Raw genomic sequence first — 24907 nt, 5'->3', positions numbered from 1 at the left:
AATACTTATGTAAATGTGATATTTCATTTTTTATTTATTTATATAAATTAGCAACAATTTCTAAAAAACTGTTTTTGCTTCGTCATTATGGTGTATTGTGTGTAGATTGTAGAAAAAACTATTGAATCCATTTTAGAATAAGGCTATAACATAACAAAATGTGGAAAAGGTCAATGGGTCTGAATACTTTCCAAAGGCACTGTATATACTGTATTTTACTCAATGCCACTCTGACATTGCTCATCCTAATATTTATATATTTTACTTTTTGATTTGTGTGTATTGTTGTGAGTTAGATACTACTGCAATGTTGAAGCTAGGAACACAAGCATTTCGTTACACCCGCGATAACATCTGCTAAATATTTGTATGTGACCAATAAAATTGGATTTGATTTTAAATGCACACAAGACAAGTGGAGAGAAAAAGACATGGAAAACGCAATTGAATAATTATAATTACAAGTATTAAGACTGTTCCGGGTAAAACAATGTTAACCTTTCCTTAGAAAATAGACGGGCCTCGAGTGTCAACGCGGTCAAAAGTGTCATGTTCGCTTCGAAAGTAAAAGTATATTTTTGTCGTGTTTACGTGAAGCAATGGTCGTTCGCGTTTCATTTGATTTGGCTTACAGGGGCAATGTTGCTATACAATTAATTGGCAGATGTGTTACCTTTGACTTTTTAGGCCAATTGTTGCTAAATAGGTTTGATAATGTCAATGTAGATTTGATTGGATAGTAGCCGGGAGCTTGAGGTGTCTGATACTTGTGAGATTTGTTTATGCCATACATGCACTTTCAGAATTGTTTGACGAGCTACTCATAGGTGGGCTGCGAGCTCGCGATCGACTTGTTGGAGCCCTTTTCCAGAACAATCAATGGTCCAGACATGAAGAAAAAGGTTGGTCGTCACTAGTTACCACAGCCACAAAGTTATAAACCCCGCCCATTTCTTAAATGTATCTTCTTAAAATGTAACATTAAACCTAACACTTAAATTAACCGCACTTTTAACCTTATGCATAACCCTAACCTTAAATTGAGACAGAAAAGCAAATGTTTGTTTTAATTAAGTTTTACGATGTTGACTTTGTGACTTGGGTAAGTAGTGGAAACCCAACAAGTTTTGGAGTGAGGCATTGTGGGACTTTTTTTATATAAGTCACGTGATTTATTTTCCTCTGACGACTCTGTCACCCCCTAAGAAGGGAAAACGAAACATATTTTGCTCAGCGATCTGGCTGTAATATGTTGTAAAATGGACCAAATAGAAAGCTCAAATTTCTCTACAGCTGAGGAAGATGAATCTGCGAAGAAATTAGTATGGTGTTTGACACGAGTCGGGAAAGATTTGGACTGGCTCCGCTTGTTCGAGAATACAGAGGTACAGTAGCTAACGATAGTTAGCCGTTAGTAAATGTAGCTGCGAATCAAACATACATGTATGTACATTTTAAGTAGTTAGCTGTTTGTTGCTGAAGTTGAACCTCAACCTACTGGCTAGCTAGCTACCTAGAGTGTTAGTTAAATCCCTCTTGAATGCGAAATGGTAGTCAAGGGCTGAGACCTGTTCAGTATGCAAAGCCCTCTGTCACTCAAACTTATTCCAGCATCTGCCAGCTGGAAATACTATATTTGCCAATGGGTGTGTACAGTGTAGGCTACCCTCTGAAGCATAGGTTACTGTAGCCTAGTACTGACAACGTTACTAGTTTAATTCATAAATTACACGTGCACACATTCGACACACACTTCCACACTCATCACATACGCTGCTACTGTTTATTGTCTATCCTGTAACGTTACCTCAATTTCCTCGTACACCTGCACATTGACTTGGTAACTTACTGGTATCCCATGTATATAGCCAAGCTATCATTGCTCATTGTGTATTTGTTCCTCGTGTTACTATACATGTTTTTTCTGTATTGTATATTGCGCTGTTGAAGGGCCCGTAATTAAGCATTTCACTGTTAGTATACACCTGTTTACGAAACATGTTACAATTATATTGGATGTTTAGAAAATTTACTTTTTCAATGCTAGTAAAGGGTACTATAGTTATCACGTTTCACATTGGATTTACTAACTACAAAACGGTAAGACGTGTTTGTTATTCTAGTGCTGCTCTGCACACACAAGTTTAACGTTTGGCAAGGTCCAACATTAAACTAACTCGGGAGTTCAAAGTTCCTCCATAAAAGCCGCTCCTCCGTAGGTATAATTATGTAACGTTAGACATGTCATAAGACGCCTAGCACATCATGACAAGCTTCCTCCATCTCCATGTTTGTCTTTCATAATGATTAAACCATGCTGTTCCGGGAGGCAAAATATACAATTGGCCCTTAACAGTGGTAAAAATACTTTCAAGTACTAAAGTATTTTGGGCGGATATATGTACTTTACTATTTATATTTTTGACTACTTTTATTTCTACATTCCTGAAGAAAAGTATGTACTTTTCACTCCATACATTTTCCCTGACACCCAATAGTACTCGTTACATTTTGAATGCTTAGCAGGATAGAAAATGGTCCAATTTGCACACTTATCGAGAACATCCCTTGTCATTCGCTTGTCACACTACTGCCTTTGATCTGGCGGACTCACTAAACACAAATTCATTGTTTTTAAATTACAACCCTTACATACAATACATGTCACCAGTGGTGATTTTAGCATGTAAATCTTGGTGGAGCAAAAAATACATTTTAGATTCATGCCAGCAGTGGTGACCCGTCGTTCAAGGCAGGTGGGGCTCTGCTATGTTTTTTTTCCCAAATGCAGTAAAAGAGGCTGAATGAACTAGTTCACTGCTAGACAAGGCTTCGCTGATAGCCGGGTGTGTATTTGTGAATTTTTATTAGGATCCTCATTAGCTAATTACTTTACAAACATTTAACAAATAGACAATCTATTTCCTGTCCAGTCATATTGTTTCTCGCATTAGAACTTAATTTTTTCTTTCTTGAAGGTGGCTTTACTTTCTGCCTGAGAAATATGGATTGGTAAAGAGCAACATTCAGCTATGGCTCTATATAAAACTGTAAAGGAGATTTGTCCTTGGGTTGTCTTAGATCGGGTATTCCCAAACGTGCAATGCCTGTCGTGGGTATGCCAAATAAAAATGACATTCACTTTCTTTTTTACTTCACATTTTCAAACGGTCCATTTATATTTTCCAACGGGGCTATACATTTGAGTGAGGATTTTTTTCTTACCTGTGTATCCATGTTTCACTGCCAGAAATTAAATGAAACCTTCTAGAGTTCAGTGAAATAACAACACAATGTCAATTACAGGTAGTCTAATCAAATAATTAACATTAAATCTAATTAACCGTTACTCTCTCACGGGAATTCTACTTACTGTCCATATGTAGCCAAATGTAGCTGCTGCTCATGTTGGTATCTGTACTGATGGTGCAAAAGCCATAACAGGGAGATGTAGTAGAGTGGTAACATGCGTTTGAGTTTGAGTTTATTTTATTTTTACAGGGACAGTGCACATTAATCAACGTTTCAGTAAAAGTGCCGGTTTTAGCCAGCCGGCTAATTTTCAACCGCAGTCCCTGGGCAGGTTATTTGCAACTGCGTGCAAGCAGTTGCTCCTGACGCCACTTGGGTACACTGCAGCATCCACCGAGAGGCTCTTTCTGCCAAGGGAATGTCTGACAGCTTGAAAGACGTTTTGGACACTACAGTGAAAATGGGTGACTTTGTTAAAGCAAGGCCCCTGAACTCGTGTATTTTCTGCACTATGCAATGATATGGACAGCGACCATATAACGCTTTTACAACATACAGAAGTGCGCTGGTCATCAAGGGTATTGACTGACCATTTTCACTTGTCTGACCGCTTGCATGATAATGAGTTTCTCATACGACTGGCCTATCTGGGTGATGTTTTTTCTCGCCTGAACGATGTGAATCTAGGATTACAGGGACTCCAACTATTTTCAAGAAGAAGCACCCGAGTGAGTTGGGTGCGCAATTACGCAGGTACTTTCCCGAAACGAATTACACAAACAACCGGATTCGTTATCCCTTTCATGCCCTGCCTCCAGTCCACTCACCGATATCTGAACAAGAGAGCCTCATCGAAATTGCAACAAGCTGTTCTGTGAAAATTGAATTTAACCGAAGGCACTGCCAGATTTCTGGATTGGGCTGCGCTCAGAGTATCCTGCCTTGGAAAATCGGCTGTTAAGACACTGATACCCCTTGCAACCACAACATATGTGAGAGTGGATTCTCAGCCCTCACTAGCATGACAACTAAAGACAGGCACAGACTGTGTATGAAAAATGATTTAAGACTGACTCTCCAGTTATGTGCATCCTTTCAACCACACCCTTCTCATTAACCTGTGGTGAGTTATTCACAATTTTCGATGAACAAATAAAGTTTTATATGTAAGATGGCTAAATATAGAGAAAAATTATTGATTATATTTACGCTTTGGTCCTATAAGAGTTCTTTGTCACTTCCCACGAGCTGGGTTGTGACATAAGAATGAGTTTTTATGTTTAATAAATGTATTGTGTGTTTGTGGCAGGCTTACAATGGCAAAAAAGAAACATTTGAGTGCGCTGACCCTGGTGCAGGAGGAGGTACGCAGCTGGAATTTGAATGTTTGAAGGGGTACGGGACTATAAAAAGTTTGGGAACCACTGTCTTATGTGCCCTGAATTACCTGTCTGGTTTGTTGTTTATGCATGTCACTAGTATGTACTAACTGGCCTGAAAAAAAAAACTGTTTAAAAAGAAAATCAGAAGACTGGATAGTAATTTGTTTTCAATGTGAAGCCATGAGAGATTCTGGTGCATTTGGATAATATTCATACCGATAGAGCTAATCTGGCAGCCCTGTTTTGGAGATTTTAATATCTTTCATTACTGCAGATGACCATATAACTGGACAGTCAGTACTCTAAGTGTGATAGGACCAGGGATTGAATCACCTGATTGAGTGCTATATGTTACGTACTCTGATTTTTTTTTTTGTAACAGCAATTCCCTTACCCATCTTAATAATATTATCTATGTGTTCTGACCATGATAAAGCTGAGTCCGACATGACGCTTAGTATTTTTTTTTTCTTTCACTTGCTCTACATATCTATTCATCGACAAATTCAATTGGGTTTCATCAGCAAGCATATCTTGAACCAAATACAATACATTTAGTTTTAGAAATGTTCAACACCTATTTGTTCATATCAGTTCTTAGTTCACTACTCAGTACATCTGTTAGCTCATTGCGTTCTGATGCTGCGCTATACATTGTAGAGTCATCAGCATACATTACCACTCTTGCTTTGTTCATTACTGAAGGTAAATCATTAGTAAAGCTAGAGAAGAGAAGTGGGCCTAGGCAGCCTCCTTGAGAAACACTACAGTTTATATCTTTACTGTTTGAAAATCTACCAATTTAAGAACATGTTTTGCCTTCTCTTGGATAGATGGCTTTCCGTCCAGGATAGAGCTGTAGACTTAAAACCATAACATTTGAGTTTACCTAGTAACAGTTAGTGATCAATTACATGAAAAGCAGCACTGAAATCAAGTAACACTGCACCCACTAACTTCCTGTCATCCATACTCTAACCAGTCATCTGTCATTTGTGTTAAGGCCGTACTTATAGAATGCCCTTTGTATGCGTGCTGGAAACCTGTTGTCAGACCATTACTTGAGAAATAATCCTTGATTTTTACAGATACAACACAGATAGCAAGCTTATATGACGACTATTAGGACCAGTGAGTGAATGCAGATTTTTTTTATCCTTAGTGGAATAACCTTTGACTCTCTCCAGACTTCTGTGCACACCCCATACATCAAGCACTGAGAGATTGGGGTAGGTTTTTGGTTAGTTGTAACTCTAAGCAATTTGGCGTCAAGATTATCTGTACCAGGTGAGAGACAACAGCATCCTTTCTACCTCTTCCCTTTATACTTGGTGAAATTTAAATATGCATTGCCTCTCCATCATGTTTCAATCTTTTATTAGGGTGTATGACATGGAGCCATCAGTTGGAATCATAGCATTCCTCAACTTTTCCACTTTGCCTGTAAAATATTAATTAAAGTAGTTTGCGATGTTGTGGTTTTGTAATGAATATACCCTCTGATTCAACAGAGGCAGACATGTTAGAATTCCTACCCAGAATGGCCTTCAACATTCTCCAGTTTTTCCCCCATCACCCTTCACACATTTATTTTGTGCTGATTGAATCCCTTTTCAATCCCTGATTGAACCCTCTGTAGGACCATCGGTAGCTTGTTTTCCTATTGAGTGCAACCAAGTTATGATCACTACATCCTAGTGCCACTGATACAGCTTTAGAACAATGTTCAGCCATGTTAGTAAAAATGTGATCGATACAAGTTGATGATGTGATAACGGACCTATTAGTGAACGTTCTGGTTGGCAGTGGTGTAAAAGTACTTTAAAGTACAAAAGTATTTTGGTGTGTGTATCTGTACATGACTTTACTATAAATGTGTACAACTTTTTACTTCACTACATTCCTAATGAAAATAATGTACTTTTTATTCCATACATTTTCCCTGACACCCAAAAGTACTTTTTACATGATGAATGCTTAGCATGGCAGGAAAATTATAAATCACGCACTTATCATGAGAACAGGAGGTCATCCCTACTGCCTCTGATCTGGCAGACTCACTAAATATAAATGCATTGTTTGTAAATCATGTTGGAGTATCAGTATATTTTAAAAACAAGAAAATGGGGCCATCTGCTTTGCTTAATAAAAGGAATTTGAAATTATTTTTACTTTTGATACTTAAGTATATTTAGAACCAAATACTTTTAGACTTCTACTCAAGTATTATTTTACTGGGTGACTTTTACTTGAGTAACTTTCTATTTAGGTATCAATACTTTTACTCAAGATGACAATTGGGTACTTTTTCCACCCCTGCTGTTGTAAATGTCATAACTTGGGTCAGGTTACATACATTGGCAACAGAAGTGTGTTTCTTATTTGACAGTTGGTGTTTAAAAAAAAAAATATTTACCTATTTTCATCAGATATCTTATCCAACATTTCGCATATTACATCAAGATATTTCACATCAGCACTAGGTGCCCTATAGCAGCAACCAACTAGTATACGTTTCTAATGTGGTGTTAGGTTCTTATTTTTCAGAGTAAATAACTCACGGACACTAGAAAAGCTTTAACCAAGTTTAATTCTTCACAAAGGTTCTGTACAGCTGTAATCGGACATCAAAACATTTCTCACTTCACAGTTATACATCCTACTTAAAACACTCCTCCTTCTCCAATCCTTAGTTTATGGCTCCACAGGAAGCTAATATAGAGGCTAACAGGATAACAAACCTTTATTACTGCCTTAAAAACTTCTTATGGCTGAAGTCCCGTTAACGGGATCGATATGACAACAGCCAGTCGAAGTGCAGGGCGCCAAATTCAAAAAAACAGAAATCTCATAATTAAAATTCCTGAGACATTCATGTGTCTTATATCATTTTAAAGGTAATCTTGTTGTTAATCCCACCAAAGTGTCCGATTTCAAATAGGATTTACAGCGAAAGCACTACAAACGATTGTTAGGTCACCACAAAACTACAATAATCACAGCCATTTTTTCCAGCTAAAGATAGCTTCACAAAAAAACAGAATAGAGAAAATTAATCACTAACCTTCGATTATTTTCATCAGATGACACTCATAGGACTTCATGTTACACAATACATGTATGTTTTGTTTGATTAAATTCATATTTATATCAAAATCTGAGTTTACATTGAGGCGACTAGATTCACTAGTTGCAAAAACATCAAGACTTTGCATAGCCACATCGTTTCAACAGAAATACTCATCATAAATATAGATGATAATACAAGTTATACACATGGAATTATAGATATACCTCTTAATGCAACCGCTGTGTCAGATTTCAAAAAAACTTAACGGAGAAAGAAACCCACGCTATTATCTGAGACGGCGCTCAAAAGTAAAACACCACAGCCGCAAAGATGGCGTCAACATAAACAAGAAAATATATGATAAATATTCCCTTACCTTTGATCTACATCAGAAAGCACACCAGGAATCCCAGGTCCACAATAAATGTTTGTTTTGTTCGGAAAAATTTGTTATTTATGTCCAAATACCTTCTTTTGTTAGCGCGTCTGGTTTACATATCCAAACGCTAATTCTGGTCAGCGTTATATCGGACAAAAACTTCAAAAAATGATATTACCGGTCGAAGAAACATTTCGAACTAAGTACATAATCAATCATTAGGATGTTTTTAACATGCATCTTGAATAACGTTCCAACCGGAGAACTACATCGACTTCAATTGAGAGATGGAACAGAGCTGCCTCTCACGTGAACGTGCGTGTTGAATGCATGGCACCTCATACTAAATTCTGTCTCCTTCGACCCCCCTTCACATTAGTCATCAGACTTAGTTCTATTGACTGCTGACATCTAGTGGAAGCCGTAGGAAGTGAAAACTCATCCATATGTCTCTGTATTTTGAATAAGAGTTTGGTTGAAAATATGGCACCCCCAGAAAAAATACAAACAGGAAGTGGAACTTCTCAGGTTTTTGCCTGCCATATGAGTTCTGTTAATCTCAGACTTAATTCAGACAGTTTTAGAAACTTTAGAGTTTTCTATCCAATACTACTAATAATATGCATATATTAGCAACTGAGACTGAGGAGCTGGCCGTTTACAATGGGCACCTTTCATCCAAGCTACTCAATACTGCCCCTTCAGCCATAAGAAGTTAAGAGAATCTGTCCTCACCTCAACCCCTCCTTCATCTAATCCACAGATGTCCTTCTGTCTCCCCTGTTTCACACGTTGCTCTCCTCACATTCCGAAGCCATCTGTCTTCAGAACCATTAACTTCTGACATAACCCAGTCTCTTTCACTTCCTATTATTCATTTACTATCTCAATGATCAACAGTGGTAAATGCACCTGTACCCTAAGTGCCTCTAATCAATTCAACATTAAGTCCTTATGTTGTTTTGCTTGAATATGACTCTGGATGTGAACTGTAACTCCACCCCATATCTATTTCTGTCCCTCCTGAACAAATTGTATCCATGTATAGAGAGATCTCGGCAGCCTCAAAAGAAGAAAACTTGGGAGTGAGGGTGAACAATCAGTTTGTCATACCTGAGGTATGCTATGTCAACTTGTTCTCTTGCAGCCTTCATAGCTGGTATTAGTTCCTTTCTTCTTTGACGGACTGCATCAGAGAAATCCTCATTGATGCATTTGGCTTTTTCAGACTGCAAGCTTGTCCTTGAACCTGAGGAATTTCACTACAATTGGCCTGGGTCTGCTTCCATTGACACCACCAGGGCCCTCTGGTTTCCCATACCGGTGAGCACGTTCCAGCTCAACCTGTTGATCCAATTGTAGCTCCTCGGAAAACAGCTTTCATGCTTTCTCCTCTGATTCAGCCCGTGTCTCACTTTGTTTCTCCTGGATACCATGTATTACAAGATTATTTCTCCTCGATTGTCCATCCATGTAATCAGCCTTCCCAGACATGTTCTGGAGGCCCTCCCTGACTGTGGTGACTTCATTCTGCATAGAGGAACAGTTTCTGGGAAGTGTATCCTATGTGGTCTTCAATACATCCACATCATTCTGTGTGAACTGAAGGCTTGTGTTAATGTCTTGTACATCTTTAGTCAGGTCCTCCAGCCGTTTGTTGGTAGACTCTATGATCATTTGTCTAATGATCTGTATTATGTCGTTCTGTATTATGTTTTGTGTGGACCCCAGGAAGAGTAGCTGCTGCTTTTGCAAAAGCTAATGGGGATCCTAATAAAATACCAAATTTGTATGAAGCTTTTAAAGTTATTTTCCTGCTGAAGTATAGTTTCCTTATACTTTCTGCTTCTTCATGAGTTCATGTAACTGCCTAACAGATGTGATCCTCGTCTTTTTTCTGAGGCATAGAAGTACTAATAGTAGGGCGAGCCCGCTATTCACTCCGTAAAATGAATGACGCCGGCAGGAGAACACTCTAGAAATCCTAAGTAGTCCTAAGCCCAAGACAATCGAAGTGCCGCCCTAGCCACAAGGGCTAACTGCTTAGCGGGCTTGCTATCCAGCAGAAGTAGACCAGGTTGCCTAGCTTGATAGCTAGCAGCTAAGCTAGATCCTTTGTCAATGTGGTACCACCTTGTTTGAGCATGGATCCCGGGACATATATCAGCGGTCCAAGCGTTAATGCTAACTGTGACACAGGATCCAGATATCAATAGGAAAACTATTATAAACTTTTATTAGCTAACTAGGTTATTTGGTCAAGTGTAGCAGTGCTAGTGTTTAGAAAGCTTTATGTAGGCTCGAACAGTTTGTGGGCACTGTTTGTCACCGTTATAGTGTAATTAATGTATTGTTTAGTGTCGTGGCTTTGTTGGCATGCATAAAAGTGGGCGTTTGCCCCGCCAAGATTTACATGCTCAATTCGCCACTGCATGCCAGCAAAGCCACAACACTAAACAATACTTGAATTGCACTATAACGGTGGCAAACCGCGCCCACAAACTGTTAGAGCCTACATAAAGCTGTCCCAACAGCAGAGCTTACTTTTCAGCACCATGGAGTGAATCCTTACCACTACTACACCTGGCTATCAGCAGAGCCTTGTCTGGCAGCAAAACAGTTCATTCAGCCTCATTTACTGCCTTTTGAAAAAACATAGCTGATATGGCTGACCTGCTTAAACAAATGTCACTATTGTAAAGTGGTTGTTCCACTGGATATCATAAGGTGAATGCACCAATTTGTAAGTCGCTCTGGATAAGAGCGTCTGCTAAATGACTTAAATGTAATGTAAATGTGTTTTCTACTGACAATTGATGTACAAATTATAGCATAAGGTGTCGAGTGAATAAGAGGCGATCTGTAATTTCGGTTAAGACAATAAGCGAGCTAGGACAGACGTAGTCAATAACTATTTGTTCAGCACTTTTAATGTAGTGCAACAAATTATTAGGGGGAGGCACATGGGCTACTGACAGCTTACTACACAACATAAACAAGGTTGAATCATGACGTCAGTGATCTTCAGGCCGGCGCTCTAGAAAGAGGCCCGAATTTGGAGCTCTCCCACCCCAGAGTTCCCAGTTGGCTTAAACTCACCGAAGTCTGGAGATTTTCCAATTCCGAGTTTCCAATTGTTTTGAACACGGCAGGAGTCATGCTGGATTAACAGCATGGCCAATGTATTCAACCTTCTATGGCCAATGGTGTTGCATGTTTATTGTTTTAAGTTTAGGAAAGAGACCCTTTAACCCAGACTTGGACCACACACCCACTCCGCTTAATAGTAGGCTAGTGATTTGCTTTGCAACGCTTGCAGTTAGCCACTGATTCCTTCCACTCATTGTTGTATTTGAGATTTCCAGCTTGTTGTGTAATGTTTATGGCCGATGAGCACTGATACGTTTTATCTGTAATTTCTCTTCATATGACAAGGATTGAAAAGGATTTGCCAGTAGATTGTCGACTTTATTCATGACGATGACTGCTTTTCTAGCTTGCTAGCTAAGATTTTAGGAGTATGAGGTTGGACATTAGTCCAATCAAGGCTACGGTAGATGTAAACTGAATTGATGTCATTTTATATGTGGCAAATGACCTTGAGGCTTCTTGGATGTGCACTTCTAATGTAACTCTATGGCAGCATTCAAGGGGCTTGAATTTTCGAGCTCTACCCGTAGATTTTGCGGTGAGGTAATGTCCATAATGAGTGACAGAACACTGAGCCAATCACGGCGCAACTAGAGAACATCCACTTGACACGTACTTCCGGCGCCGACAGAGATGGCCGCCTCACTTCGCGTTCCTAGGAAACTATGCAGTATTTTGTTTTTTTACGTGTTATTTCTTACATTGGTACCCCAGGTAATCTTAGGTTTTATTACATACAGTCGGGAGGAACTACTGAATATAAGAGCAACGTCAACTCACCATCATTACGACCAGGAATATGACTTTCCCGAAGCGGATCCTGTGTTTTGCCTTCCACCCAGGACAATGGATCTGATTCCAGCCGGCGAACCTAAACAACGTCGCCGTAAAAGGGGCAAACGAAGTGGTCTTCTGGTCAGGCTCCGGAGACGGGCACATCGCACCACTCCCTAGCATACTACTCGCCAATGTCCAGTCTCTTGACAACAAGGTTGATGAAATCTGAGCAAGGGTTGCCTTCCAGAGAGAAATCAGACTGTAACGTTCTTTACTTCACGGAAACATGGCTCACTCGAGAGACGCTATCGGAGTCGGTGCAGCCAGCTGGTTTCTCCACGCATCGCGCTAACAGAAACAAGCATCTTTCTGGTAAGAAGAGGGGCGGGGGGGTATGCCTTATGATTAACGAGACGTGGTGTGATCATAACAACATATGATTAACAAGACGTGGTGTGATCATAACAACATACAGGGACTCAAGTCCTTCTGTTCACCTGACTTAGAATTCCTCACAATCAAATGTCGACCGCATTATCTACCAAGGGAATTCTCTTCGATTATAATCACAGCCGTATATATTCCCCCCCCCCCCCCCCCCCCCAAGCAGACACATCGATGGCCCTGAACAAACTTTATTTGACTCTGTAAACTGGAAACCACATATCCTGAGGCTGCATTCATTGTAGCTGGGGATTTTAACAAGGCTAATCTGAAAACACGACTCCCTAAATTCTATCAGCATATCGATTGCGCAACCAGGGCTGGTAAAACCCTGTATCATTGTTATTCTAACTTCTGCGACGCATATAAGGCCCTCCCCCGCCCTCCTTTCGGAAAAGCTGACCACGACTCCAATTTGTTGCTTCCAGCCTACAGACAGAAACTTTAACAAGAAGCTCCCGCGCTCAGGTCTGTTCAACACTGGTCCGACCAATCTGATTCCACGCTTCAAGACTGCTTCGATCACGGGGATTGGGATATGTTCCGCATTGCGTCCAACAACAACGTTGACGAATACGCTGATTCGGTGAGCGAGTTCATTAGAAAGTGCATTGGCGATGTCGTACCCATAGCAACTATTAAAACATTCCCAAACCAGAAGCCGTGGATTGATGGCAGCATTCGCGAGAAACTGAAAGCGCGAGCCACTGCTTTTAACCAGGGCAAGGTGACCGGAAACATGACCGAATACAAACAGTGTAGCTATTCCCTCCGCAAGGCAATCAAACAAGCTAAGCGTCACTATAGAGACAAAGTAGAGTTGCAATTCAACGGCTCAGACACGAGATATGTGGCAGGGTCTACAGTCAATCACGGATTACAAAAAGAAAACCAGCCCCGTCGCGGACCAGTATGTCTTGCTCCCAGACAGACTAAATAACTTCTTTGCTCGCTTTGAGGACAATACAGTGCCACTGACACGGCCCGCTACCAAAACCTGCGGACTCTCCTTCACTGCAACCGACGTGAGTAAAACATTTAAACGTGTTAACCCTCGCAAGGCTGCAGGCCCAGATGGCATTCCCAGCCGCGTCCTCAGAGCATGCGCAGACCAGCTGGCTGGTGTGTTTACGGACATATTCAATCAATCCTTATCCCAGTCTGCTGTTCCCACATGCTTTAAGAGGGCCACCATTGTTCCTGTTCCCAAGAAAGCTAAGGTAACTGAGCTAAATGACTACCGCCCTGTAGCACTCACTTCCGTCATCATGAAGTGCTTTGAGAGACTAGTCAAGGACCATATCACCTCCACCCTACCTGACACCCTAGACCCACTCCAATTTGCTTACCGCCCCAATAGGTTCACAGACGACGCAATCGCAACCACACTGCACACTGCCCTAACCCATCTGGACAAGAGGAATACCTATGTGAGAATGCTGTTCATCGACTACAGCTCAGCATTTAACGCCATAGTACCCTCAACTTGTCATCAAGCTCGAGACCCTGGGTCTCAACCCTGCCCTGTGCAACTGGATACTGGACTTCCTGACGGGCCGCCCCCAGGTGGTGAGGGTAGGTAACATCTCCACCCCGCTGATCCTCAACACTGGGGCCCCACAAGGGTGCGTTCTGTGCCCTCTCCTGTACTCCCTGTTCACCCACGACTGCGTGGCCATGCACGCCTCCAACTCAATCATCAAGTTTGCGGACGACACTCCAGTGGTAGGCTTGATTACCAACAACGACGAGGCGGCCTACAGGGAGGAGGTGAGGGCCCTCGGAGTGTGGTGTCAGGAAAATAACCTCACACTCAACGTCAACAAAACAAAGATTGTGGACTTCAGGAAACAGCAGAGGGAGCACCCCCCTATCCACATCGACCGGACAGTAGTGAAGAGGGTAGTAAGTTTTAAGTTCCTCGGCGTTCACATCACGGACAAACTGAATTGGTCCACCCGCACAGACAGCGTTGTGAAGAAGGCGCAGCAGCGCCTCTTCAACCTCAGGAGGCTGAAGAAATTCGGCTTGTCACCAAAAGCACTCACAAACTTCTACAGATGCACAATCGTGAGCATCCCGTCGGGCTGTATCACCGCCTGGTACGGCAACTGCTCCGCCCACAACCGTAAGGCTCTCCAGAGGGTAGTGAGGTCTGCACAACGCATCACTGGGGGAAAACTACCTGCCCTCCAGGACACCTACACCACCTGATGTCACAGGAAGGCCATAAAGATCATCAAGGACCACAACCACCCGAGCCACTGCCTGTTCACCCCGCTATCATCCAGAAGGCGAGGTCAGTACAGGTGCATCAAAGCAGGGACCGAGAGACTGAAAAACAGCTTCTATCTCAAGGCCATCAGACTGTTAAACAGCCACCACTAACATCGAGTGGCTGCTGCCAACATACTGACTCAACTCCAGCTCACTTTAATAATGGGAATTGATGGGAATTGATCAAAAATGTATCACTAGCCACTTTAAACAATGCCACTTAATATAATGTATATGTATATACTGTACTCGATACCATCTACTGCATCTTGCCTATGCCGTTCTGTACCATCACTTATTCATATATTTTTATGTACATGTTCTTTATCCCTTTACACTTGTGTGTATAAGGTAGTAGTTGTGGAATTGTTAGGTTAGATTACTCGTTGGTTATTACTGCATTGTCAGAACTAGAAGCACAAGCATTTCGCTACACTCGCATTAACATCTGCTAACCATGTGTGTGACAAATCAAATTTGATTTGATACCAACCCTTACGCTCCATATTTTGCACTTGCTACTCCACCACCATAGAAGCTCTGAGCTAGGTTGAAACACCTGCGTTTTGGAGATGCTTTACTCAAGAAAAAGAGACCATTTTTGTATGTGGCTTTACATTGTTTGCAAACTGATATTACATCTATTAATGCTAAAATAACATACGAAACTGGCCCAACCTGCCCTGAATGGCGGGTCGCCAGATGTCACATAGAGAAATGTTCTAGTGATGTTATTCTATCATACAGAGAACTAGGGACTCTAATTCTGCTCTATGCAAATAAATAGTATTGTAAACATTATGCAAAAAAAGTATAACCAGCTACTGTGTGAATGAAATGCCCTAAGCTCCATTCTTGTCTCAGGTCACAATTGGACGTGGCTTAAATGTCACTCACCAGCTCGTGTCCCCAAGCTGCCCCCTAATGATATCCAGAATGCACTGTATGTTCAAGCAACGAGACGGAGGCCAATGGACGGTGACCGATAAGAAGGTACAGCTTCTCCATATATCCAATTTTAAAATGAAATAGTGTTTTTATTATTAAAAAAAAAGGTTTGAGCAGTTTATTCTTTTTCCAGAGCCTTAATGGTGTGTGGGTGAATGGAGAACGAATTCCTGTGGACAAAGCTCACCCGCTGAGGCTTGGGGACTCGATAAAGTTGGGGGTGCCCATCGTCGGCACCAAAGTGGAGTATGAGTACATACTTGTTCGGCAGCGCCTCGAGGACATCAAACCCTATCTAGTGACGGGACCTAGTGAAGGGGCATGCGCCACATCCAGAATCAAGAAGACGAAGAGGAAATTTAACTCTGAACTGGAGCCTTCAACCTCATCTAAATCCAAGCTCTACCGCCATTCTGCCACAGAAAAGTCCCAGGGCCAGCCCTGCCCCACAGACGAGCCCCGGGACAGGCCAGGGACCAGGGTACGGGAGGAGGCCGGGCCCAGCGTGCGGCAGCATCGGAGGCTGGACTCGCCTCTAGAGAGACCCAGCAGTCCTAGCAGGAATCTGTCCAGCCTGCAAATGTACGTCTGTCTCCTGCTGCTAACTTATAACATATTGGGCAGGTTCTATATAAAAGAGAATGTCTCTTTCTCAATTGTCTAGAAATCAGTCCTTGTTTCCTTTCCTTGTCAGCACTGATTGGAAAAGACTTGACAGGTGAAACAATATGATGGAAGCTCATCATTAGGCTGGCTTTCACCAGGTCAATTATTTTGATCAGCAAAGAGTTGCAAAATTCTGGTAACTTTTCCAGAAATCCTGTTAGGAAGATTTCTGGAGTCAGTAGGGAATAAGCAGGAAATCCGGATCCTCCGACCAGGATTTCTGGAAAACCTGGGAAATTTTGTGAAAGTTAGCAAAATCTTGCAACCCTAGATCAGCACGATGAAAGAGGAAAGGAGGACAGATTTGTAGAAAGGCCAGGTGTTCTCATTATTAACATCCAGACTGAAAAACAAAAATGTACTGATTGGCTGCTAGGTACAGCCAGAACATGCTGGTGCTGTTGGAGCGGATGAACTTCACCCAGCGGCGGGTGGAGGCCCTGGAGGGTGAGGGGCGGCGACAGCGGGACGACCCTCACCGGGAGGAGCAGGTGAGGGAGCTGCAGAGCCAGCTGGAGATGCTGAGGGGCCAGCTGCACAGGATGGAGTTGTTGGAGAGGTCCATCAGCGAGACTGAGAACCGCCTGGAGGTGAGCCTCAGTAAGGGGATATCAGGGATTCATCCAGAATTCCTGCTTTTTATAAGATTATCCTCCAATCACATAAAATTTACAGACCTATACCCCGTTGCTAGCCCATTATTTTTTGTTGTTGTGATCAGTGCCTTCAGAAAGTATTCATACCCCTTGACTTATTCCACGTGGTACAGCCTGAATTCAAAATGGATTGAATAGTTTTTCCTCCCTCACCCATCTACACACAGTAGCCCATAACGACAAAGTAAAAACATGTTTTTAGAAATTATATTAAATGTATATTGAAAATGAAATGCATAAATATGCAATTTACATAAATATTCATAGCCCTCATTCAATACTTTGTAGAAGCACCTTTTTGGAGGCGATTACAGCTTTCAGTCGTCTTGGGTATCTGTTTCAGCTTTGCACATCTGGATTTGTGGATTTTCGCACTGTCTGTAAAGTTAAATTGGGAGTGGCAATCAACAGCACTCTTCAAGTCTTTCAATGGGATTCAAGTCTGGGCTTTGGCTGGGCCACTGTTCTGAAGCCATTCCGGCATTGCTTTGGCTGTATGCTTGGTTGTTGTCCTGTTGGAAGGTAAAAACTTCGACCCCCCCCCCCCCCCCCCCCCCCCCCAGTCTGAGGTTGTTTGCACTCTGAAGCAGCTTCCCATCAAGAATTTGCCTTTATTTGTCTCCATTCATTGTTCCCTCTTTCTTTACCAGTCTCCCTGTCGCTGAAAAGCATCCCCATAGAATGATGTTGCCACTACCATGCTTCACGGTAGGGATGGTGTTAGACAGGTGATAAGCTGTGCTTGGTTTTCTCCAGACATAGCGCTTTGCATTCAGGCCAAAGAGATACATTTTTGTCTCATCAAACCACAGAATCTTTTTTCTTCTGTCTTTCCACTGTCCCATAAAGACCAGATTGGTTAAGGGTTGTAGAGACTGTTGTCCTTCTGGCAGGTTCTCCCATCTCAGCCAAGAAACTTTGTAGTTTTGTTAGTGGTCATTGTATTCTTGGTCACCTCCCGGATCAAGATCCTTGCCTGGTTGCTAGTGCTGAGCGATCAACTGAAATCTCAAGTTTCTCGGGTTTTAAACAACTAATTGTTTTATTTCTGTGAGCTTATTGCGCACATTGCACAGTTTCTCTAGAGATAAATCAGATCCAGACTGAACTATGCAATGAGGTAGGGAGCTTGTTTCCAACAGGCCAATATTCTACATGGATTAGATTCAACTTTGTCATTGAACAAGTACAGTACAACTAAATGCAATTAACATCTGACCAGAAGTGCAAATATAAGAATGCAAAAAATGTACAAGTGAAACAATTAAAGACAATGTATGTTAAGTGGGATGTATAAATGTGCAATGACAGCAAATTGAAAGTGCAAGGAGGCATTCAACTGAAATGCAGGAATAGCAGCAATGAGGTTACCGAGGTATTAATTGTTTTATTCTGTGTTACAGCATTCAACCCACATAATGCATAGTGCATTTAATGTAATTTTTAAAAATTGAAACTGATAACCTTGATAAATATATTACAACCTCAAAAAACACAAATTGCTCAGCACTACCAGTTGCACAGTTTGGTCGGACGGCCAGCTCTAGACAGAGTCTGGGTAGTTCCATCATTTTTCCATTTACCAGTGATGGAAACCACTGTGCTCTTAAATGTTCATTACTCTAGAAATTGTTTTATACCCTTTCCCAGTTATACAGTACCAGTCAAAAGTTTGGACACACCTACTCATTCCAGGGTTTTTCTTTTGTTTACTATTTTCTACATTGTAGAATAATAGTGACGACATCAAAACTATGAAATAACACATGGAATCAGGTAGTAACCAAAAAAGTGTTAAACAAATCAAAATACATTTGAGGTTCTTCAAAGTAGCCACTCTTTGCCTTGATGACAGCTCATTGGGTAGTCACCTGTAATGCATTTCAATTAACAGGTGTGCCTTGTTAAAAGTTAATTTGTGGAATTTCTTTCCTTAATGCGTTTGAGCCAATCAGTTGTGACAAGGTAGGGTTGGTATGCAGAAGATAGCCCTATTTAGTAAAGGACCAAGTCCATATGGCAAGAACACCTCAAATAAGCAAAGAGAAACGACAGTCCATTACTTTAAGACATGAAGGTCCGTCAATCCAGAAAATTAAGAACTTTGAACGTTTCTTCAAGTGCAGTCGCAAAAACCAAGCGCTATGATGAAACTGGCTCTCATGAGGACTGCCACAGGAACAGAATACCCAGCATTACCTCTGCTGCAGAGGATAAGTTCATTGGAGTTACCAGCCTCAGAAATCGTTAATTAACTGCACTTCAGATTGCAGCCCAAATAAATGCTTCAGCGTTCAAGTAACAGACACATCTGAACATCAACTGTTCAGAGGAGACTGTGTGAATCATGGTTGAATTGCTGCACAGAAACTACTAGTAAGGGACACCAATAAGAAGAATAGACTTGCTTGGGCAAAGAAACACAAGCAATGGACATTAGACTGGTGGAAATCTGTCTTTTGGTCCGACTCCAAATTTGCGATTTTTGGTTCCAACCACCGTGTCTTTGTGAGATGCAGAGTAGGTGAATGGATGATCTCCGCATGTGTGGTTCCCACCGTGAATTATGGAGGTGTGGGGGTGCCTTGCTGGTGACACTGTCTGGTTTAGTTAGAATTCAATGCACACTTAACCAGCATGGCTACCACAGCATTCTGCAGCGATATGCCATCCCATCTGGTTTGAGCTTAGTGGGATTATCATTTGTTTTTCAACAGGACATTGACCCAAAACACACCAGGCTGTGTAAGGGCTATTTGATCAAGAAGGAAATGGATGGAGTGCTGCATCAGATGACCTGGCCTCCACAATCACTTGACCTCAACCCAATGTCTCTTTTTTGTGTTAATTTATTTTCCCAATGAAACGGAATAAAGTTTCTTCATGGGTTGGGATGAGTTGGACCGCAGAATGAAGGAAAAGCAGCCAACAAGTGCTCAGCATATGTGGGAACTCCTTCAAGACTGAAAAAGCATTCCTCATGAAGCTGGTTGAGAGAGTGCTTAGAGAGTGCAAAGCTGTCATCAAGGCAAAGGGTGGCTATTTGAAGAATCTCAAATATTTTGATTTGTTTAACACCTTTTTGGTTTCAACATGATTCCATATGTGTTATTTCATAGTTTTGATGTCTTCACTATTATTATACATTGTAGAAAATAGTAAAAATAAAGAAAAACCCTTGAATGAGTAGGTGTGTCAACTTGAGACTGGTCCTGTATGCCTCATTACAATTCTATCTTGGAGAGCTACGGACAGTTCCTTGGACTTCATTGGTATAGTTTCTGCTCTGACATGCACTTTCAACTGTGGGACCTTTATAGACAGGTGTGTTTTTTTCTAAATCTTGTCCAAACAATTGAATTGGCCACAGGTTGTAGCGACATCTCAAGGATGATCAAAGAAAATTGGATGCACCTGAGCTCAATTTGGATTGTCATAGCAAAGGGGTATGAATACTTACTGTATGTAAATGGGATTTCTGCATTTTCTTTTTCAATAAATTTGCTAAAATGTCAACAACAAAAAACACTGTCATTATGAGGTATTGTGTGTAGATGGGCGAGAGAAAACAAACATTTAATCCATTTTGAATTCGGGCTGTAACGACAATGTGGATTTAGTCAAGGGTTATGAATACGTTCTGAAGGCACTGCATATATTATACTACTTTGACAAGACCTTTCAGGAGGAATCTTACACAAACGTATTTGAGTGTATAGTAGAGCAAATATGTATTTGATAATGATCACGGTGTGCTCCAGAATGATGACTCATTTAACACTGGCAAATGTGTTTGTTGTTTTTAAAGGTGCAAAAAACACAGCATGAAGAGGAGGGTTTGACAAAACAGTTGGAGGAGAAGGGTTTGAAAAAGCAGCTGGAGGAGGCATTGCAAGAGGTAAGCAACATAAAACATTAAGCTCTTGTATTAAAGGCCTGACAACTCTATTATTTGTGTAACCAATCTTGAATCTGTTGCAATCCGTATAGCAAAGAAAAGTCATAGAGGAACTTGCACTCTCTCGACAAGGCTTCGAGGACGTCCTCAAGGCCAAAGACAAAGAGCTGGAGGTGACAAAGGTAAGCTACCTTCAGCGTGACTTCCTCACTCAATTTAATTTCCTAACTCGTTTGAATGAAACTGTCTTCACTTGAGATGCCTGGATTAAAATAAATTGGTGAGGTTTCAAACCAATGTGTTGTCTTGCAGGAAGAGAAGGAGAGGGCGAGAACTCAAAAGGAGGAAGTGGTAACACAAATGACGGAGGTGCTGGAGAACGAACTTCAATGCATCATTTGTTCTGAGCTCTTCATTAGGGTAAATATTTTGACCGTTTTATCGAGTTCCCATTGGATATCAATAACAGTCTCATGTACAGTTAAGTTTACATCTCTGGCTGGGAGTATAGCTACTGACTGGAAGACGCTGTACTGTAATCTCAATCTGTAATTCCAATGTGGCTGTTTTTATCTCAATATCAAATCTTTTTTATCTGTTATTGGCAGAGAGGCTTGGAACTCTTTATTTTTCTATTAACTTATACCGCCTGTTGATGTCACCGGACAAGCCAAAACTCCACCCGTTTAAACCTGCTGATTTTAAAACTATATGTGTATAATATTAATTATTGAACCTTTTATTTAACTAGGTAGGTCAGTTGAGAACAAATTCTTATTTACAATGACAGCCTACCCCGGTCAAACCCGGACGACGCTGGGCGCCACCCTATGGGACTCCCAATCACGACCGGTTGTGATACAGCCTGGAATCGAACCAGGGTCTAGTGACGCCCCCAGCACTGAGATGCAGTGCCTTAGACTGATGATCTACCTTTCAAGTCTCTATGAAAATGCTATTTTTGTTACAAATGTAACCAGACCCATGCACATCCACTAATAATGGCCAACTTGTAGCAGGCATTCTAGAAAATGTTCATAGGTCTCATAATAAATCTATTAAGTAAAAGCCCACGTGCTAGTGAGTAGCCAGCTAATCTTTCATATTTAAAGTCTTGCCAATTTGGATCCATTTGCTTGATAATAAGGTAGAACAGTTGAACTGTTATGAATACACCCTCCTGTCCGCCTCCAACTGTTTGAACAACACAGCCTGTTCACTTTCAGATATTGAAATCAAGTGGCTTACCTAGTGAAGAAGATGGAGAACAAGTTGCCAATTCCTCATTTAAATGTGTGTTTTTATGCTCATTGCACATTTTTATAAAACGGACTAGACAGCTAGCACATAAGTCTGTCACAACCTTTCTAACGATATCCTTTTTAAGTTCTTAACTGTTACAGTAAAATAATGTCAAAGCATTTCGGTGTCCATATGACTGATTTTTGTTTGACCAAACCTCGAATGCAAATAGTTTAAAGGGATTTTGGCAATGAGGCCCTTTATCTACTTCCCAGAATCAGATGAACTCGTGGATTCCATTTTTATTTCTCTGCGTGAGGTTTGAAGGTCGTTGCTAACATGCGCTAGTGCAATGACTGGAAGTCTATGGTAACGCTAGTTAGCATTGGCTCGCAAAAACAACCTCTAACTTACTTCATACTGGACACAGAGACATAGAATTGGTATCCACGAGTTCATCTGACTCTGGGAAAGTGCCAAAATCCCAATGTATCCCTTACACTGCTTGTTGTCAGAGAGGAAGAAGGTCATCTTTCGTCATTGTTATGAGTTGCAGGGCAAGGGGCTTCGTGTCTGCAAGTGGGAAGGTGCACACAGCACAGAAGGAGCTAAGGATATGAGACCAAAAAGACAGAACACTCATAAAAAAAATTAAATACGATACAGGCATTTGGAACATCGCGCTAAAACAATTTGATATATCGCCTAGCCCTATTTTTAACCAGAAACTAACACTTTTACAGTTTAATATGATACAAAACACAGGTAAAACTGAATTTTGAATGCTGTGAGCCTTTAATCTGAGCTGTTATGTTTCGATCTTTTGTTCATATATCCCCTACAGGCGGTGACCCTTAACTGCGCCCACAGCTTCTGCCTGCACTGCATCAGTGAGTGGCGCAAGCGGAAGAACGAGTGCCCCATCTGCCGGCAGGCCATCCTGTCTCAGACCCGCTCGCTGGTGCTGGACAACTGCATTGATCGCATGGTGGAGCAGCTCAGCCCAGACATGAAGCAGAGACGACTGGTGCTCATCACTGAGAGGAAAGGTGAGAGGTGCGTACACCCCACTCCTAAGTTTGATGAAGTTGTTGAGGGGAAGCCTTGGAACTCATGGGTGAAGATGTGGTGGATGGATGGAAGGACGGATGGATGGATGTTTGAGTGATAAGTCAAATCAAAGTTAGTCAACAAGTGCCTTACCGAACACGACCTAGGTCAGTGTGGGTCTGAAGGGCTCTCATGGTGCCTTCTACTACTGTCTCTCCACACAGCCCAGCCAGAGGAGGTGATGGTGATCCACGACGACGACAGTAGTAGTAGTAGTAGTAGCAGCAGCAGTAGCAGCAGTAGTAGCAGCAGCAGTAACAGTGACCTCTTCATGGATAGCTTCAGCTCCGTCATCTCCCTGGAAGGGAGCATCATTTGGAGCTCCAGCCCTGCATCTTATATCAGTGATGATTCAGATGTGGACAATGATCTTTAGCCAATTTGACGTTGGGTGTTTCACGTAACTTTTTTTCTTTCTTTTTTCTGTTACACGCATTGTCCTGTAAGGTTGTCAGACGGCCGTGGAGAGTGCAGAGGAAAAAGCCAGTCCTTGACAGGAAACTAAGGCACTCAATATTGTACGATTAAATTACGTTAGTGTTCATATATTTGGTAACAGTGTCTTTTTCTTTTTTGTGTTCATTTATTTTCCCATTGAAACAGAATAAAGTTTCTTCATTAATTTGAAGTGTCACAATGTCTCTGCACAGAAATGGACACAAGGTGGCGCCAGTAAAAAATATATACTATTTTTGTGGGTGTGAAACTGGTTTATCTATCTTTTTGTAAATTCCACTTCTCAAATCACACCTTCCACCTACTCTTTGGCAATTTACACACTGCCACATTGCCTAGCAGCTAATGCAATGGAGTCAAATAGAGAAGTGTGATTGTGCCACCATCCCAACAATAATGCAGGAAATACTGCTGGCACTCTTCATGGATAAACGGATGGGTGGTCTTTCTCTCTGTGCTGGGTTTTGAATTCCTTTACACAAAGGGATCTTTGAAGATGTTAAGACAATTTACAGTGCTTTCAGAAAGTATTCACACCCCTTAACTTTTTCCAAATGTTGTGGGATTAAAATGGATTTAATTGTCATTTTTTGTCAATGATCTTCAAAAAATACTCTGTCAAAGTGGAATTATATATATTTTTTCATTAAACAGGAAATAAATATTAGATAAGTATTCAACCCCCTGAGTCAATGTTAGAATCACCTTTGACAGCGATTACAGCTTTGAGTCTTTCTGGGTAAGTCTAAGCGCATTGCACACTAGGTTTGTACAATATATATCCGTTCTTGAAAAACAAATCGTCAAGTTGGTTGTTGAGCATTGCTAGACAGCCATTTTCAAGTCTTGCGATAGATTTTCAAGCCAATTTAAGTTAAAACTATCTAGGCCACTCAGGAACATTCAATGTTGTCTTGGTAAGCAACTCCAGTGTGTATTTGGCCTTGTGTTTTAGGTTATTGACCTGCTGAAAGGTGAATTTGTCTCCCAGTGTCTGTTGGAAAGCAGGCTAAACCAGGTTCCCTCTCGGATTTTGCCTGTGCTTAGCGCTTTTACCTGACTTTTTAGCCTAAAAAAAAAATCCCTAGTCCTTGCCAATGGCAAGCATACTGATAATGTGATGCAGCCACCACCATTCTTGAATATTTGAAGTGGTACTCTGTCATGTGTTGGCTTTGCCCCAAACATAATGCTTTGTAG

General features: G+C 41.4%; 1 protein-coding gene across 4 annotated transcripts; it reads left to right on the top strand.

Moving 5' to 3' along the window:
• The first annotated feature begins 1172 nt into the window (after positions 1-1172).
• On the top strand, positions 1173-23879 carry rnf8 (ring finger protein 8, E3 ubiquitin protein ligase). Of its 4 annotated transcripts, none has more exons than XM_038968218.1 (9): positions 1173-1385; positions 15596-15724; positions 15813-16261; positions 16722-16935; positions 20810-20899; positions 20992-21081; positions 21212-21319; positions 22986-23190; positions 23416-23879. In XM_038968218.1, exons 1-9 carry the CDS (start codon positions 1260-1262, stop codon positions 23625-23627), a joined length of 1623 nt encoding a protein of 540 aa, XP_038824146.1. In that variant the 5' UTR covers positions 1173-1259; the 3' UTR covers positions 23628-23879. The 4 variants fall into 4 exon arrangements, with proteins under 4 accessions (XP_038824146.1, XP_038824149.1, XP_038824148.1 ...); XM_038968221.1 differs by having other exon boundaries at positions 22986-23197; positions 23421-23879; XM_038968220.1 differs by having other exon boundaries at positions 23421-23570.
• The last annotated feature ends 1028 nt before the right edge of the window (positions 23880-24907 follow it).

The sequence above is a fragment of the Salvelinus namaycush genome, chromosome 29 (genome assembly GCF_016432855.1).
Source record: "Salvelinus namaycush isolate Seneca chromosome 29, SaNama_1.0, whole genome shotgun sequence".
Lineage (NCBI taxonomy): Eukaryota > Metazoa > Chordata > Actinopteri > Salmoniformes > Salmonidae > Salvelinus > Salvelinus namaycush.
This window is presented reverse-complemented; position numbering and strand designations above follow the sequence as displayed.